Source organism: Amblyomma maculatum, chromosome 5 (genome assembly GCF_055883805.1).
Source record: "Amblyomma maculatum isolate TAMU_Amacu chromosome 5, ASM5588380v1, whole genome shotgun sequence".
In the NCBI taxonomy this organism is placed as follows: Eukaryota; Metazoa; Arthropoda; class Arachnida; order Ixodida; family Ixodidae; genus Amblyomma; species Amblyomma maculatum.
In genome coordinates, this window is record NC_139348.1 from 38148323 (window position 1) to 38165931 (window position 17609).

The window sequence follows — 17609 nt, forward strand, 5'->3', positions numbered from 1 at the left end:
ATCTCTTAGCTAACACCTTCATCAGAATTTTGTAATCAACATTTGTTAACGTGGTCGGTCTATAGCTTATTACTTTTAAAAGCATGGCTGGCTCATCAGTCTTGGGAACCAAGACCGTATGCGCGTTGTTAAACGACGGTGGCAGATAGTTAACTCACTTTTAAGGCTCTTGTAAAAGGCCGCACTCAAACCATCTGGTCCCGGGGACTTTCCGACATTCAATTCATCAATGGCTTTTTCTATTTCCTCCACACTTATTTCGTTCTCTAACTCTTCAGAAACTTCTTTGCCTAATATTGGCATCAGAGGCAAAAAGTTATCTCTACACCCTTCTACACTTGGTGCTTTGCTCGAAAACAGCTCACGGTAATGCTCCACGAAGGCGCTCGTAATTCCGTCTTGATCATCATGCTTCTGCCCCTTGTATTCAATAACCGTTATCTCGTTCGCGCGCGCATATCGCTTTTCATCAGCGAGGGCGCGTTTTGTTGGCGTCTCGCCACCGTGCCATTTTTCCGTACGCGCTCTTATCGCAGCGCCTCTGTACTTCTGGGCATCCAAAGCTTCTAGCCTAACTTTGATGCCTTTTATATCATGCATGAACATACCCGGCATTCGTTCTTCTTCACGCCCTAAATATTTTAGGAGCTCTTGCAGTTGCTTTTCTTCTTTCTTTTCCTCATACTTAATAGTGGAAGAGCGCTAAATTGCATTCATTTTAACCTCCTGTTTAAATCGTTCCCAGGATTCAATAAAGCCTGTTTCGCTCTCATAAAAAATATCAATGCTTTCCTTACTAAATACTTCTTTACTGCCAAATTTGTAATCAGATTTTACACATAGTCAACACTACTCCTCAAACACACAACATGGGTTAAAACCACGCGATTTCAGGCTGCGTGATCTATTACAAATCAGGCATGTGCAGAAACACTTCCATTCTCAGAAGCTACTCAGGCACTTTGTCTTGGGTCCTGAAAACATCAATAACACCCGCAACGGCTTCGCGAAAATACTGCCTTATTTTCCAGGCATCAAGTTCTGCATGCCTGAAAGGCATTCTGGATCGTCAGGTACTGTGCAAGCCCAATAACATGATCATGTCGAGTGGTAGCCCATCATGCTCAATTGGTAAAAATTGAATTCCGAATGCATCCACTAGTAGGTCTTTTTTAATCGTTCGTTGTAGAATGCCGCAGAAAAAAAAAGGCTTCCCTACAGTCTACCGAAACGTGTTCGATAGTTTCCGGGTTGCGGCATATGAAACAGTGATTTCCCCAAGGCACGAAAAAATCCCTTCATTAGTAAACAAGTCTAACCTCTACTGTATTGCTATGGAGCTTGGAAAAAAGTTTTTGCTCACCCTGGTAGAGTCATGGAACTGCACAGTACAACGATCTGTACAATGGGATCGGGAGAAAGACATCGCACAGGTCCTTTTAAAGTTTCTTTCGCGTCACATTTGATAAATATTCAAACGAAAAACGGGATTGCAATAAACGACATGACATGCACACTTCTTTAAGGATTTCGAAAATCCTCCCTTGCATCGCCGAACTTACAACTAAATTTGGTAGCAATTCGCTCAACCTAACCTGACACACAGTTCTTAAAAATGGGTCCTTCGTATCCCTAAAGCAATCGACCGCTTGCACCGGAAGCCGCGACAGTTCCACTGTCAGATTTGATTTTAATTTTCTTTCTTTCTTTCTTTCTTTCTTTCTGTCTTTCTTTCTTTCTTCCTTTCTTTCTTTCTTTCTTTCTTTCTTTCTTTCTTTCTTTCTTCCTTTCTTTCTTTCTTTCTTTCTTTCTTTCTTTCTTTCTTTCTTTCTTTCTTTCTTTCTTTCTTTCTTTCTTTCTTTCTTTCTTTCTTTCTTTCTTTCTTTGCACCACCCCGGCGGGTACTTTGAGGCAGCTTCAACGTGGCAATGCGAACGCTGTCCGTTCGCATTGGCAGTTCATGAATGCTTGATAGTGGCCCTACCGGGTGTTTGAACTGCGAACATTAGACAAACAGAAATATGAAGTAAGTCATTACAATCTGGATAGTCTCTCCCAGGTTAAACGGGCTGTATTGCTGTCTTCTTCTAGCAGAAGAGGTAATCGGGTACAAAGGGTATCGAGTTACAATGCTGACTAAATTCAGTACGCGGTTTTATGCATCACGTTTTTAGTCCACGAAATAAGGCTGGCTCCTCCATGCACCAAGCAGGAAAGCTGTGAAAGACTTATGCTCTCGGTGGCATTAATCACCCGTCACGCTTTCACTGCCGCGTCAACGGTGGGAGAAACCAAGCTTTGGTGCTTGCGGGCAGTTTGTGTTCTAACACGAGGCTTTACATTACACGGTGTAGCTACCGCTAGACATTGTTCCCATCCCTGCAGTAGCCATCTAAAGCGTGTGATCTGTATACTGAGCTTAATAACCTATTCTCAAATCCCCCGTTAGAGTGATTATTTATCACTCTGTGCTTTGTGTCAACTAAATGTCTGTGCTAATATTGTCGTGGTATTTACAGGTAGACAGAGAGGAATTCGAGTACGCCTTGCTCAGGCCGAAGCGAGAAGAGTTTCTTCACATATTCCTCAACCGAGGCTTCCAGATCCACAGGTACTTGACGCCAAAGCGACTACGGCAGCTGTTTTCGAAAATACAGCACGAAGAGTTCTTCCGTTCGGTTTGCTGGGAAGGAGCCCTGGGACATAGTCTGGTAAGCCCTTAGCTCAAGTTATAACATCAGCACAGATTGATAGCCATTTTGTGTATTTTACAATTTTGGAGAAAGCAGTTTTATCTCATCCTATTCTCGCCTGCCGCAGTTTCCTCGCCACTAGTGTTTGATTATATGTATATTACCTGCATCGCCGAGCGTTTAGCCCTGTTAGTATAGTTAGTGTTTTCTTATAGGCACCAACACTAGAGATATCGATGCTGAAAAACGCCCACCGATTTGTTCGACACTAAATAACTCATTTACATCTCTTTCGTCATACTTAACCAAGCATTGAAGCGTCCAACTGCGCTTAGCTGATATATAAACGGAATGGTCAATTTGGTAGCGCATGTTAACGCAGCGACTGAAATTGTTAGCCATCTAGCCAACGTTCTTTCCCTTCGCGATTCTAGTCTGTGGTTTCCGATAAATAATGATAGCTCATATATTATTGAGTTTGAAGAAATATAAAAGATATAACACTACTTGCAAATCGTATTCCTTAAATCATCAGATAACCACACAGATATAATGTGGTTTCGGAGTTCCTGCATTTCTACGAACGAAAGTGGTATCCTCTTCATGTATACTTTATACAGTTTGTGTTCGTGTGGTTTCGCGCGTCTATTTTTGTTCCTGCAAAAACCATGTGCAGCAAATGACATGCACGAATCAATGGCTCAAAATGATAGTTCCTAAAAAGGGCAGCTGCACTGTTAGATGAGAACAAACGTTAAAAAAATTGTGCATTATATATATTGTGTCCTGCTTAATAGAGCTGCAGCTTTTCCAAGTAGTGTTGGTCTGAAGGATATAAACATCCGTATTGTTTTCTGTTTTTTTGTTTTAAGAAAGCGCTAATCATTGTATTAAGCCGTTGAGTTCTAGGCAAGCTCGAATTAAACCCTAAGCCGCCGAAACTGTGGGAAATTGAGCAGGTTCTATGCAGAAGTGCTTTCCATTTTTCAGTTGTCCAAGATTGGAAAAAACTTCATCGAGGTGGACCTGAATTGGCTGATAGAGACGACGACTGGGCTCCGTGACTTTGTCGATCCGGATGAGTTGTCTATGAATACAGCTATGGGAATGTATATACAGGTACGAATAAAAACAGCTTAGACAGAGTTAAACCAAACTACATTTTAAAATGCATCAAAAGTTAAACCAAACTACATTTTAAAGTGCATTAAAACTACACAAGAAATGTCAATGGCACAGCATATTTTCAGCTTCTCATTGCTTTATCACTTTTATCACTACGGGTATACGCAAACATGGTAGCCTCTAAAGTATCCAACAGCATTGCATTCCCTTGGCTGTGGCTTATAAGCCACATTGAATTTAAATGACTGAAAATCATTCTGTGATAGAAGATTCTCTGCTCGCAAACGGTGACTTTATACAAAGAAGCTTTGCCTGCCATGCTTTACATTCTGCGCCCAAGACAAGTCAAGAAAGGATGCTTTTTTCCTTTCAGTTTTTTACTCGTTGGCTACCGGCGATGCAAAATATTAGGAAATATAAATTAAAATTCTCCCGACACGAATCGAATATATCCTAATCTGCAGGAAACAGGTTTACAGTGAACCCGAAGGAAAGAATCTAAAGAAGGCAGCAGGCCGACGCAACTGTAAAAAAAGTCGGAAAAACGTGTGTAGACCTAACAATGAACTATAACGATCTAACGGACATTGAGCAGCCACTCGGAAGACTACAGAGCTCTTGCGAAACATGCTCTACTTTGAAAAATTGGAACAAATCAGTGAATAATGCCCATACGCTTACTTTTATTCACTACGTCTTCGGTATACAGGATGTCAGCTCCGCCGAGAGAAAAGCCCTGGTGATTCTCTCCCTCTGGGCGGCGTTCACCAATCGACGTAAAACAGCAGAAGTACTATAGAAAAACTGCGACCAACCGATCCATCTGGCACTCCTCGTGTCTATGACCTACGAGAAGCTGACGATGTACGTCAACGAAGGCACCATCAAGCAGGAGCTGCTGGACACGAGCAGGCAAGTGTCCTTATGCACTGCGCCGAAGGATAGTAATAGCAGCCGAAATGTTCAGTAGAGCATAACGCAAGTAAAATATCATTTTTAAGGTGCCCCTTCATTGCCGTTACATTTTTAACTGTGCTGTGAAAGCTCGTTAATTCCAACCTGAATATTTGAAATTTTGGATACCTCGAACTTCGCAACATGATCTGACCAAGCTCCATAGAATTTTATGCGTGTAAACTCTGGTTATATAAAACGCCAGTTGGTTCCGCCACGGATGATTAACAACAGGCAGCCACATCTGAGTGGCTGGCGCATGGCATAGGACCTGAGAAACTCCCCCACGATAAGGTGGCATAGATACAAGGGTGGGCGCCGCGATAACGGGGAAAGAAGACAAAACCGAGTAAAACCATGAAAGACGAGATAGAGCCAAAATCTGGCGCCTGGACTAGTGGAGGGGCCAGCGGTGCCGAAGGGCCGTGTTTGGCGGCCGTGGCGATGGCTGCATGCTCCCTGTACCGCGTGACCTCCGAGACGTATAACTAAATGCTCATCAATTCCGCCCTCATTAATTTGGAACCACGGATAAGTAACTATTGGAGCGGCCCCCAGCCGATGCCACCCATGTAAGGGTATGGTGTCGGACGGGCACTACGGGTATCGCACCGCCCAGCTCCAGCTGCAATTGGCATTGTAGGCGATCATCAAAATGGCTCTCCTCAAACCTGAACTCTATGTTGCAGAGTTGATCTCGCATCTTAAATATGCACTCAATGACAAGCTTGAAAAATTACGGACGACCTCGCCTCCGTTTCGGTTTCGCTTATTGCAATCTTTGTGCCGTTCCCGCCAGCCCGCTGCGAAGAGGTTATCGGCCGCGCATCGGCCAGCTACCCTGCTGCATTTACGCGGAGTTTCGGCAGTTTCCGTGCTTCCATCGGCGTGGTTCTTCCTCTGCTCCGAAGATGCATACTCGTCAAGTGCCATGGCGCCTTGTGCTGTTAGGCCGGCTCACGCGCGACGCAGGCTGCTTGTGAGGTGTCACCGCCATACTGAGTCGCACCCTGAAGGATACCATGGAGGCCGTTACCATTTTCATGCATTTCTCTTCGAAAGTGTGTCTAAAATAATGCCCGCATTGAAGCACTGATGGAATTGTGGAAAACAGTAATTGTCGCGCGGTTCTCGCTTAAAACGCAGGTGGCCATTTTCCGCTTTTCTTGGCAATGACTTGCATGAAGTTCGAGTTAAAGAGCATTTATTTTATTTTATCTATTCCTCCTATGAACGATATCCTCTCGCTGTGGAGCACAAAGCAACAAAGCTAATGGACGCGGAAGTATAAAACCTTAAGTAAATGCAACCAAATTATCGCTAAATATTTTGTGATCAATGAGAATTCGGTGTAATTGCGCCGCATAGAGTGCAGGGGTAATATGTCAAGCAGGATAGAAGAGCTGATATCCCTGGTCACTTACTCTGTTTAGCCCGCACCGTTTGCACCTTAGGGAACTCAGGTTTCTTTTTATGACTGAGTGCATAGTAAATATATAGAATAGAATGAAACCCAGGACGCCTTGACGTGGTCTTGAACGAACTATAACTTTGCGACAACTGATGACGTTATGAATGCTGTCCAAATAAACCTGTCGTGAGTTCATTGATCGGCTAAAATTACGAGTGTGACAGGTTAAATCATTTGTCTGGAATGACTAAAAACAATCCCAAAATTTTGGCAATTAACAAGCGCAGCCCGAATATCAACTTCCGTGTAACTGCAAAACTATCCCCTATTGAGGCCGAAATATTGCAAAGATTCCGATTAATTTGCGTGCAACAAAACAACACTGGTTGGGAGATCGTACAAAAACTGAACCTAGAATAATGCAGAACACACCAAGAGAGGTTGAGTAAAATCTGTGTGGTTACGGCAGACCACAGAGTTTCAATTCAAAGTTTTTCTTTATAGATGTGGAATATAGATTTTGCTTAAACTTTTTTCCAAACATCTGCGCTAGATATCCCCACATATTCTATCCCCATTGTTTATCTTAAACGTGACAGCTATAAAGTTCACCTGAAGAGAAATAGTGACAAAAGCTACTGAGTTAAAAACTGCTCTCCTATATCAAGAGCTTTGCGTTAAGTAATGTTGTGAAAACTAGCTGCCATATAGCATCTTTTTTCTGCAATAGTTGCTGCGAGGCGATTTAGTTTGTGTGAATTTGCACTTTGTTACGTATAATCAAAATTGCCCTTCAGGCATTTCGCTCAGATGGCGAATGGGGTTCTCAACCTGTGCTACCTGGACTCCATCTGTCGCGCCTACGACATCCTCAGCGTCAAGAGTGCGGACTACAAGTACAAAACTGCCGTGGACATCGCTGCCGAGGCCAAGAACCGCAAGTTTTTGCCGCACCCTTGCTGCCAGAAGTGGCTGACAAACCACTTTCTGGGCAGGATCAGTGTCCGCGACATCACGTGGGGCTTCTTCAGTGTTCCTTTGTGGCTGAAGGTAAGGCGACGTGGAAGCCTACTACGAAAGATGGAAAGTCCTTCCCTTGAGTATATAGGCATAGATCAATGAATGATATTGTTTACAGTCGAAAGCTAAACAGCAGAGCAAATAAACAATGGCAAACCTGAAACCCTGCACGGGAGGAAAAGGGACAAGTAGTATACATAAACCAAACCAGAAGGTTTGTCAGTGAAAAAAAAAACACCGCCAATGTGTACTTCACAATCCCGGAGGCTATCTTAACGACCACTCAAAGCATTGTAAAAAAGACCACGATCAGAATAGTGCTATCACTGAAAAGGAAACAATAATCGTTTGGGCATTGCTAGATTTCAGGACCGGTTTTGATGGTCGACAAAGGCTCGCTTTATTAACAGGCTATTAGTCTTACTCGGCTTGCGAGCCGAACTGTTCACAATGTGTGCCTGTTAGGATAGGTAATTTTTTTTTTAATCTTCCTCGTGTAGCGGCTGTTAAGACTCCGTTACTGCTCAGACCTTATATATATTTGTTAAAACTCATCATGTTGCCGATGACATTGTGTACATTTACTTCGAACTGTGGTTTGCATCAATATTTTAGCACACACCCTGCTCTTGGCCTCGCTCATTTTCACTTCTTGTTTGTTTTTTTTTTTTTGTTTTTTTACTCGTCTCATTGAGCTCAGTTGCATTGCGCTGTGCTAGGCTTAGGTATTTAGATGCGCTCGTCCTGTCCATATTTCAAATCTATCCTGAGGTTGTCTTTCTGCCTGAGCAAATATTTCCTTTTGACACTTTTGTTGGTCGTTCTCGGTTTCTCTTACATGCGGGTACGGTGTCTTTTGGTACCTGTTCACCTTGTCCGCTTTCACGTTATCCTTTTTTGTTCGTGGTGCCCCTTTCTTCTGTGCGAGACCGACAAGGTTATGCCAAGATTCTAATTCCCCAAACCATCCTCGTCTCCATCAGGCACGTGCGTCGACTTAAGTACACCATACAAGGTTACGGACGTACGAATTCGACGATACGAAGCGACACTCAACTTAGCCACTTGCTCCAAGGATTTAATATTAGCACCACTGCTGTATCATCATCGGCAATTTCTGATTATTTTCCTCCGAATTCATAACATTCCTGGGCCCGCTTGCACAAAACAATCTTAAGACTGTGTTAGCTAAGTCCAGACTTAACTGGAGTCTAAAGAATAGGCCACTAGCACGGCCGCTTAAGACTGGAGTCAAGACTGGGCTTCAGTCCTGACTTGAATAAGTCGCTTGTATGATTACGACTCTAGTGCTGTCTTGGTTAAGACACAATGACGGCAGGTTTCTAAGTAGAGAAATTAGGGAAATACAGGCATGATAGAAAAACAGCGCAAAAGACGTTCTTCTCCTCCGTGCACGTCTTTTGCGCTGCTTTTCTATCATGTCACCATACCAACTCGCCCAGATGTCTCTTCTTTTACGGAAATACAGGGATGCGCTGGCACTGTCCCTGCTGTAAGATGTACACATTCCGTCAATTTTGCGTTGTGTAAAATCCGTGCCATTGCTTTTTGCGGCTTAAGGTTGTGTTACGAGGAAAAATGCCCCAAGTGGTTGCTGAGGCCGTTCTGGGAAGCCACTCTGGTGAACATGAACCAGAAGCGTTCGACGTTCGGAACACGAGCCGTCTTAAATAAGCTTGGTCTTTCTGAAGACACCATTTAAGTCGGGACTTAGCTCGGACTTTATCGTGCAAGCCGGCTTTGGTTTCCTGTCGGCTTCCTGCGCGGTATCAAACAAATATTTAGAATCCTGGTCAAGTATTTCTGCTTTCTATTTAAACGTTTAATAAACCCAGTACCCTCGAACCAACAACTTTCTCTAAAATGAGTACAAACCTCATCGCTTTTTCTGACCGAGAGAGGTTTATTCTATTGTTACGTTGTTGGGCTCAAAAGCAAATGGTGTATTATCACTGCAGAATTTTAATAAAGTCAGTGCTGGGCTGAGAACAGGAAAGATGGCGATTGATGTAATAAGCTATACGTAGTGCAAACGTTTGTTCTTAGCCATTTTTATTCCCGAAAGAGCTGTAACTAACAGAAGAAAACGCAGAAACAATAAAAGTACCTAATAAAAACTGGTCAATGCACTGTAATAATGAATAGAAACTGCTGCCTTTTTCAAGAGTGTTAAGAAACTTGGATGCTTATCGAAACGTCGGAACAGTTGTTTTTGTATAAAGCCTTCCTTTCGTTTTGGATCGCTGACATGGTTTTTTCTCTGATTGAGGCAAATGTTGCTTTACACGATATAATTTATTTTCCCACAAAGTGCCAACGAAAAATATTTGGTGGTGTTTGAGCGAATTCCGGGAGGCTGCCATACATCCATGACTGAGCTAAAAACATAAACCCTTCGGAAAAGGCTTCGGCGTTACCGTCTGTACGCTTGTCTACGGATCTGTAGTTGGCCCCTTCTTTGTCATAAGGAATGCTGGCTTTTTTATTTTTCAGGTTTGGAGAAATCTGTTTGGTGACGGTAGCGCGATCATTGAATATACTACATTTATGCTTCATGTCACTCCCGAATTTTCTGCGCTTTCCTCTCGCGTAATGAGGCCTAGTTATCCAGGCTCAATAATTTTAGTAGGCTTAGCATGACCTAAGGCGCAGAGCTGGGTATCTTTGTGTAGGCACATGTTGTATCAAATAGCAGCGCCACAGCGGTACAGAAATAATGGGCTCTATAATTTAAGTACAATCGCGGACAGACTTAAACATAGGCAACGCTTTCGTCGCAGAACTAATAAAACGTGAGTTAGACGAAATTAACAGGGCTTTGCTATTTATGCAAATTATGAGCTCTGGCGCATCAAGACAGGAATCGTTATTTTGGGCACCAAAAGAAAGAATTTTACCTAACGTGCCTAGCAAAAATGTTTCGCTGTATTGATAGATGCTCCATTTTAGTTATGGTGCACAGATGTTATCAGGCCTGTTGTTTTACGAGTGTAGTGTTGAGTTGTAATGTGAAAATAAGACCTAAATTGTTACTTCGCTGATGTATCTTACATGGCCATGTGTCATTGCAACCGGTACTGCTTAGAGAAAAATGATGGCAGAGATTAAATAGATAAATTAGCCGCCTAAGATAAGTTTAAATGTTACATCATTTACGCAATCTACACAAAACGACGAAACACGGGGTCGGTTGAATAGGAACTGACGACATTTGCACGTTTCTTACAATGGAATCGTGACTGATTGTTGGTGCTTTCATATTGTCCCGAGAATGAACGGCAGCTTAATATAGGAGACATTCAGGTGACGTCACGGGTGCCATGTTGCGGTGCAGAATAGTCGGCGTCTACGGCATTTTTTAGCTCTCGGTTGTAAAACGGGATAACAGTGGACGAAATTCGAACAGCTGCCGTTCTTCGCTGTGTCAAAGGATGAATGCGAACCGATGGAACACTTCATTAAAACTACAATGCTTTGCATGAAACATTTTGCACGAAAAAGGATGAGAACAGGGAAGGAATACCACCAGTGCTGCATTAAGCAGGTGGCTAAGGAGTGTGCAGCCGGGGGCCTCATCTTTAGCAGCTGGGGAAGAGCGGCCATTAATTACAACTTGCTTAAATATGGAACCACATATAAAATAAATTTGACTAGTGCGTGTGAAGAGAGCAACTAGAACGGAGAGATGCGACCCCGTGTATTGTAATAACGTCTTTGAGCCTGATCAATTGTGCACGGTCCTTCAAAAACGAATTCCCCGCCGCGCAAAGGGCCCCCTTTTTATTACGTGATCTGATTTTGCTTGCGGAATGAGCAAGAATTTTTCATGGCTTGGTTTGCTATCAAGCCACCTGTTTATTGATGTCGGGAGAGAGGGGGGGGGGCATACACGTAACGTGTATTTATTTATTTATTTGAAGATAATGCTGGTCATTATTTCGGCCCATACAGGAGGAACATGTAAAAAATGAAATAAAAAAATGCCATTCATGCGGTTGCAATCAGTAAACAAAAACAACATATAGAGCATTGATTTATCTGAAAATGCTCTTCTAACGGCGACCAGTATGTGAAACGAAAATATTCCTCTTTCCTGCCATCACCACAGAGCGCGAAGTCTACCTCAAAGAGTTTCATTGCTTACTTTCTCCAGCTTTCGGAGTGGGAAACAGAAAGGATATGCCCCGATGGCTTCCAATGCAAGTTACCTGTTGTCTCTACACCTGAGCGCTAGTTGCAGTGATGTTCTGTAAAGCAAACGCTAACGCATTACTACCGCGTGAATCCCATTGATATATACTCTAGCGCGACGTCGTTAATTAGTATCCTCATCTCGAAAAAAAAGTGTCTGTCTGCGGCGTCAAGCACTTTGAAGCCTCACATCTTAAACAATGAGCTTGCTGACAGGCTTTCAGTACGAGAGCGTTAAACCCTATGTCGTCAAATTGTCCACCGGAATCGGCGTCTACGGTTTGAAGCCTCCACTATAGCATGCCTCTAAAACGTGGTAGTTTTCATATGGTAAATACTGACCCTACATTTGAAGGACCGCTGCAGCCTTGAAAAATCAAGGTATGCCTTTGGAAGGTCGCAACTGGTAGTTGACATGGCCGGACACTGATAGCTAGGTCGGGGGTGCAATGGGGCTCTGCCGAACATTTCTCCTTCACTCTCATGGAAGTTGCCAAAGACACGTGTGATTGTTCAGTGGGATGCTTGGTTCACGAGACCAGATGACAATTTCGAGTTGAAAGGAGCTGCCAACTCTGCCAGCTGCTTTTATACGAAACAATGAGATGCAAATCGAACTCGGACACTTGCACCTTCGGTTTGCATCCTCGCTGCCTCGAAAATTCACGAATATGCATTTGGCAGGCTGGCGCCCGTTTTTCTGACCGCAATGATTGGTCCCATTGAGCTCGAATTCATCACCTGAAATAACATCGATGCCTATTAGACATCCTATAGTGTCAAAACCACCAAAAAGATTTTGTCACAGCACGATCAGAGATCAGAAGCAAGAATTAATCATTTAGCTAAGTAGAGTTTCACGTCAGTAGCCATATCGAGCTAGGGACTCCATAGCGAAAGGCTTCAAAAATTTCCACCACTCGAGTTTTTATGACGTGCACCAACATCGCACAGTGCACGGGAGGATTGCTTCTCGCCTTCATCGAAAAGCGGCCGCAGCATCCAGTAATTGATCCCGCGTTCGTGGCTTCAGCACTCTAGCGCCGTAACTATGCGCAGCCACTGCGGCGAGCGAGAATCAATAAATTTCCTTCCTTTACATAACATAATCGATTAGCATGCTATAGTACTCTCTCGCGTATTAATATAGCGATGAACTTCATTCAGCGCCTGCGAATTTAAAAAAAAAACCATTAGTTCTACACTTGAAAAAAAAAATTGGCAGTATATTCAGGTAGCACTGTAGGACGGAGTTGGGGAAAGAGCGGGGAAAGAGTAGGGGATCGACATGCGCCCACAGTCCCAATTTTTTATTGTATGCCCTAAATGGCTACAATAGACCATGATCAGCTTAACGAAGCATTTGAGGTTTATTCTCCTGTGGCCACGCATTCGCACGTCATCTCGCTATTGGTTGTTTGTCGCTACAACGTTTACTAGTCTTTATTCGTCGACATTCCATGTGTACAGCACCTATTCACAGGACACATGTTAAAATACAAAGCCTTCTTTATTTCTCCAACTATTCTAACAGAGCGCGCAGCCAGCCGCGGCGCGCCTCGTTTCATACAGCCCATACTCTGGTGGCACCATCTGAAGTAGTCGACACGAGGCGCCTCACTCGCGTCCGCTCCCTGAACCCACTACACTTATTCTAGAGCACCATAATGAAACTTACCTAACGCAAAGTGGCCGACATTTTTGGTTATTAACAAAAGTAATCGAAGCGGCACGAAAGGCTACACAAGGAGGAAACGATATCCACAGCGACACCCAACTGGTTGTATTTCATGGGATATGACAGAGAAAACATAGAAAGAATACAGATAGGCTCGATATCAATATTAAAATATTAAGCTGTGTCACTCATACAACTAGATGTGGGCAAAGGCTAGCGTGTCGCACATAAGCCAATATAAGGTAAGCTCACAGGCTTATCCCCTTTTTAAAAAGTTGCGAGTGCTGCGTCAAGGTCTCGATATTGCCGATTCCTCAACTTGCCAATCATATTGAATATTGGTTCAAAAGCAATAATTAGGAACGTCAGAGCTTAACGAAATCATGTGATGCATATTCCGTCGCTCTGATTGTCTAAGCTGTTTATTACTGTCGCAGCCACGTGGTCTCGTTAGGCTAGGTCAAACTACGTCCAGGTCAAACTGCTAGTGGGTTTGATCACTGGTACTATATAGTTCAAAAGGCGATCGAGCATATTAACCACTACGCCACCACGGCGGGTGGTTTCGCCTATTATTACGAGGTATAAATAGGGTTATGCCTCTACTATTTGAAGAGGTGGTTCCCAGATGGTGCCACATATACAGCTAAAATTGCAGCACACTGGGCCACAGAAAATTTGTACAATCCCGCTTTCTCGCAATATGAGACCTTCAGCAAGAATTACGTGCCTTTTTTAATCTGTGACGCTAACGCGTTAGCTATCACACGCTTTAAAGGCTATAAATTGCGGCAGTAGTGCGGCGGCAACCATGCTGAAGGAATAGAATAACGACAGCTTCTCATACAGAGGCGTGACACTATTCACTTATCACCGGCGTCTTGTATAGCATCGTCACAGCCCAGTCTATGGATACAGGCGCAAGGTTGTGAGGGGGCATCGGCGAAGCTCTGGGTCCTCATACTCCCATGCCTTCCGCACCCTAGTGGATCGCGTTGGATGCGTGACTGGATCAATCGGTGGCTACGTGGGCTTTCTTGCTCGACCAGAGCCCGTATTCACCAATGATCACCCTACGAAGACCAGAGATTTAAATTATGACATATTGTCACGTTGGCAAAAAGGCTTGTGGAGGCCGCAGAGCCGGTAACACAGAAAGCCCGGTGTTGGCGAAGTTCAGGGATGAACGGTCCGAGCGCGAAACGGGAACTTCGTCGTCTTCTGCTTCTCTTCCTTGTCTTCTTCAGACTGGCAGCATTAGCTCCCCCGGTGAGGAAGCATCGACCCGATGCTCGAGGCAAGTCATGGACTCGCAGGCAGGGCGTCCTCGCGTGATAAGGTTTGAGGCGAACGATGTGGACCATCTCTGGGCGTGCGGCACGACTTGATCGTGGGGCCTCGTGAGGAACAACTTCGTAATTGAGAGCGCCAACGCGGCGCAGAATTCGGTAAGGGCCGAAGTAGTGACGCAAGAGCCTTTCGCTAAGTCCGCGTCGTCGAATTGGAGACCAACCCAGACAAGATCACCCGTCTGATATTCAACCTCGCGGTGCCACAGGTTATAGCGTCGCGCATCCTGCACCTGCTGCTCACGGATGCGCAGCTTAGCGAGCTGGCGGGCTTCTTCGGTAAGTTGCAAAAAGTGCGCAACGTCATCATTGAGGTGGTCGTCGACATGGGGCAGCATGGCGTCGAGTGTTGTGGTGACTTGGCGGCCATAAACAAGGCTACACAGTGTCTTATTGGTCGTTTCTTGGACGGCTGTATTGTACGCGAACGTTAGGTAAGGTAGGACTGCATCCCACTTTTTGTGCTGAACGTCCACATACATTGAAAGCATGTCGGCAAGAGTTCTGTTTAAAAGTTCGATTAATCCGTTTGTTTGGCGATGGTAGGAAGTAGTCCTGCGGGGACTTCTGTGAATTAAGTCAAGAATATGCTGCATAAGCTCAGCAGGAAAGGCAGCACCTGGGTCCATGATCACAACCCGGGGAGCACCGTCGTGCAGGACGATTTGCAGTACAAAGAATTTTGCAACTTCTATAGCGGTTCCACTCGGAAGAGCCGCTGTCTCCGCGTAACGTGTGAGGTAGTCGGTGGCGACTATTATCCACTTTTGTCCGGAGCTTGAGGTAGGGAATTGTTCTAAAAAATCCATCCCGATTTGTTGAAACGGCTGGGAAGGAGGCTCTATGAGTTTCAGGAAGCCGGCTGGCTTGACAGGAGGAATCTTTCGGCGCTGACAGTCACGGCAAGTGCGAACATAATTCGTAACCTCATGTCCCAGACGAGGCTAATAGTATTTTTATGTAATTCTGGCTTGCGTTCTAGTGATTCCAAAGTGGCCGGAAGCTGGTTCGTAGTGGCAGGCATGTAAAATTTCGTTGCGTAGGTTCGTAGGAACGACAAGCAGGTAATGTCGAATGTTGGGGGCAAAATTCTTCTTGAAAAGCATGTCGTCGCGTAGGCAGAGAGAGGGTAAAGCACGCCGGTAAGCTACAGGAACTCTGCCGCTAGCACTTTGCAGATAATCAGTTATAGCCTGAAGATCAGGATCGGTGCGTTGTTCCACGCCGAAGTCTGTAGAGCTTACTGCGTTGACGAAGGCGTCGTCTTCGCCTGCTTTCATTGGGGCAGGCTCGACGGGAGCTCGGGAAAGACAATCTGCGTTCAGATGTTTACGACCGGATGTGTAGGTCACTGGGATGTCCAATTCTTGTAGGCGGAGGCTCCATCATGCAAGGCGTTTTGATGGATCTTTGATACTGGCTAACCAACAGTGCGTGATAATCCGTCACTACTTTGAAAGTTCTCCCGTGCAGGTATGGCCTAAACTTCATAAGTGCCCACACGATGGCGAAGCACTCTTTTTCAGTGAGAGAATAATTGCCCTCACTCTTCGACAACGAACGACTTGCGTAAGCAAGTACATGTTGTTGACCCTTTTGGACCTGAACTTAGATAGCGCCCAAACCAAAATTTCTCGCATCGCTGTTTACCTCCGTATCAGCGTGTCCATCAAAGTGCGCCAGAATGGGTGGCCACTGAAGGCGGTACTGGAGGTCCTGAAATACCTGCTGCTGCGATATTTCCTATTGTAACTGTACATCTGCCTTGGTGAGATACCTAAGGGGCGCGGCAATTTTGGAGAAATAGGGCACAAAGCGGCGGTAGTACGCACGTAACCCGAGTAAGCGCCGAAGTTCCTTCTGGTCTCATGGCGACGAGAAATTCGCGATGGCAACGGTTTTCTCGGGATCAGGAAGGACCCCTTCATTGTTGACGACGTGGCCTAAAACTTTCAATTCTTCATAGGCAAAGTGACATTTTTCTGCCTTTAATATAAGGCCGGAGGACTTTATAGCTTGCAGTACCGCCTCGAGGCGACGAATGTGCTCTGAAAAACTTGGGGCGAAGACGATCACATCGTCCAGGTATACGAAACAAGTCTGCCATTTCAGGTTCGCGAGGACGCTCTCCATAAGCCTTTGAAAAGTCGCTGGCGCGGAGCAAAGGCCGAACGGCATAACCTGAAACTCGTACAGCCCGTCTGGAGTGATAAATGCAGTCTTCCCGCGGTCGAACTGGTCCAGCCAGTCCTCGGCGTCTTCATGGGAAAGACCATGAAAGCGAGGGGGGTCTCGCTTTTGTAGCAGGACATTGGCAGGAATCTCTTGTGTGCTCATAGTGATAGTCTGTGTACTTGTAGACCGTATATTAGGAAGCGGGCCGAATTCAGGAGATAGGTAGTCGCCGGCTGCCCTGGAGAACAGGTGTTTCTACCCTGGGAGTGCGTCCTTAGCTGCAGTCGCGGCTTGAGAGGGGCGTCCGGTACATGAAAGATCTACCCAGCACTTCTCCACCAGATGTCACGATGGCAAAAAGGTGTGTGAAGGCCGGTACCACAGAGAGCCCAGTGTTGGCAATGTCCAGGGACGAACGGTCCGAGCGCGAAACGGGAACTTCGTCGTCTCCTGCTTCTCTTCCTTGACTTCTTCACACTGGCAGCAATATTACGCCGAGCGCAAGACGATGCCGTTTTTGCTAGGAAAGGCCTGAATGTAGATGCATGTATAGGGCTAGAATACTGAACGTTCTCATTTACTTGTTTAGTACGACGATGATGTATACCCGTTTTCCTTTAAATGGGTGAAATTTGAAGGTAGTTTTTGTTGACCTATAAATATTGGCTCTTAGCCAACCTGCGACATGCCAAAATGTTTCCCTTTATGTGAGTGTTTCCACGTATCACATCCGACATAGCCCTCCCGTGATGGAGGCCCTTTAATGAAATTTGACGCTTAAGCATCCCCAGTAAACAACCAATCTCTGAGTCGTGTTCAGCCCTTTCGAACATAAAAAAGAAGGCCTAATCAGATTCACGAACAAAACTCGCAATATTCAGATCTTTGCATTTCAGGTGATCCTCTGTGCCTTCACAGTCCTGCCAATGTACATCTGGGTGCGTTTCAAGTGTGATCCCCATCAAATGGAGTACGGCGAGGGTAAGAGCATT

The 17609-nt window shown here is 45.0% G+C and overlaps 1 protein-coding gene across 1 annotated transcript in view; it reads left to right on the forward strand.

The window, feature by feature from the left end:
• LOC146188067 (transient receptor potential cation channel subfamily M member-like 2) overlaps window positions 1–17609 on the forward strand; it is a 178464-nt gene that overhangs the window by 113231 nt on the left and 47624 nt on the right. Inside the window, 5 exon segments of the mRNA XM_084604991.1 lie at window positions 2524–2711; window positions 3684–3812; window positions 4528–4730; window positions 6981–7233; window positions 17514–17598. Coding sequence (XP_084461117.1) covers window positions 2524–2711; window positions 3684–3812; window positions 4528–4730; window positions 6981–7233; window positions 17514–17598 — 858 coding nt within the window.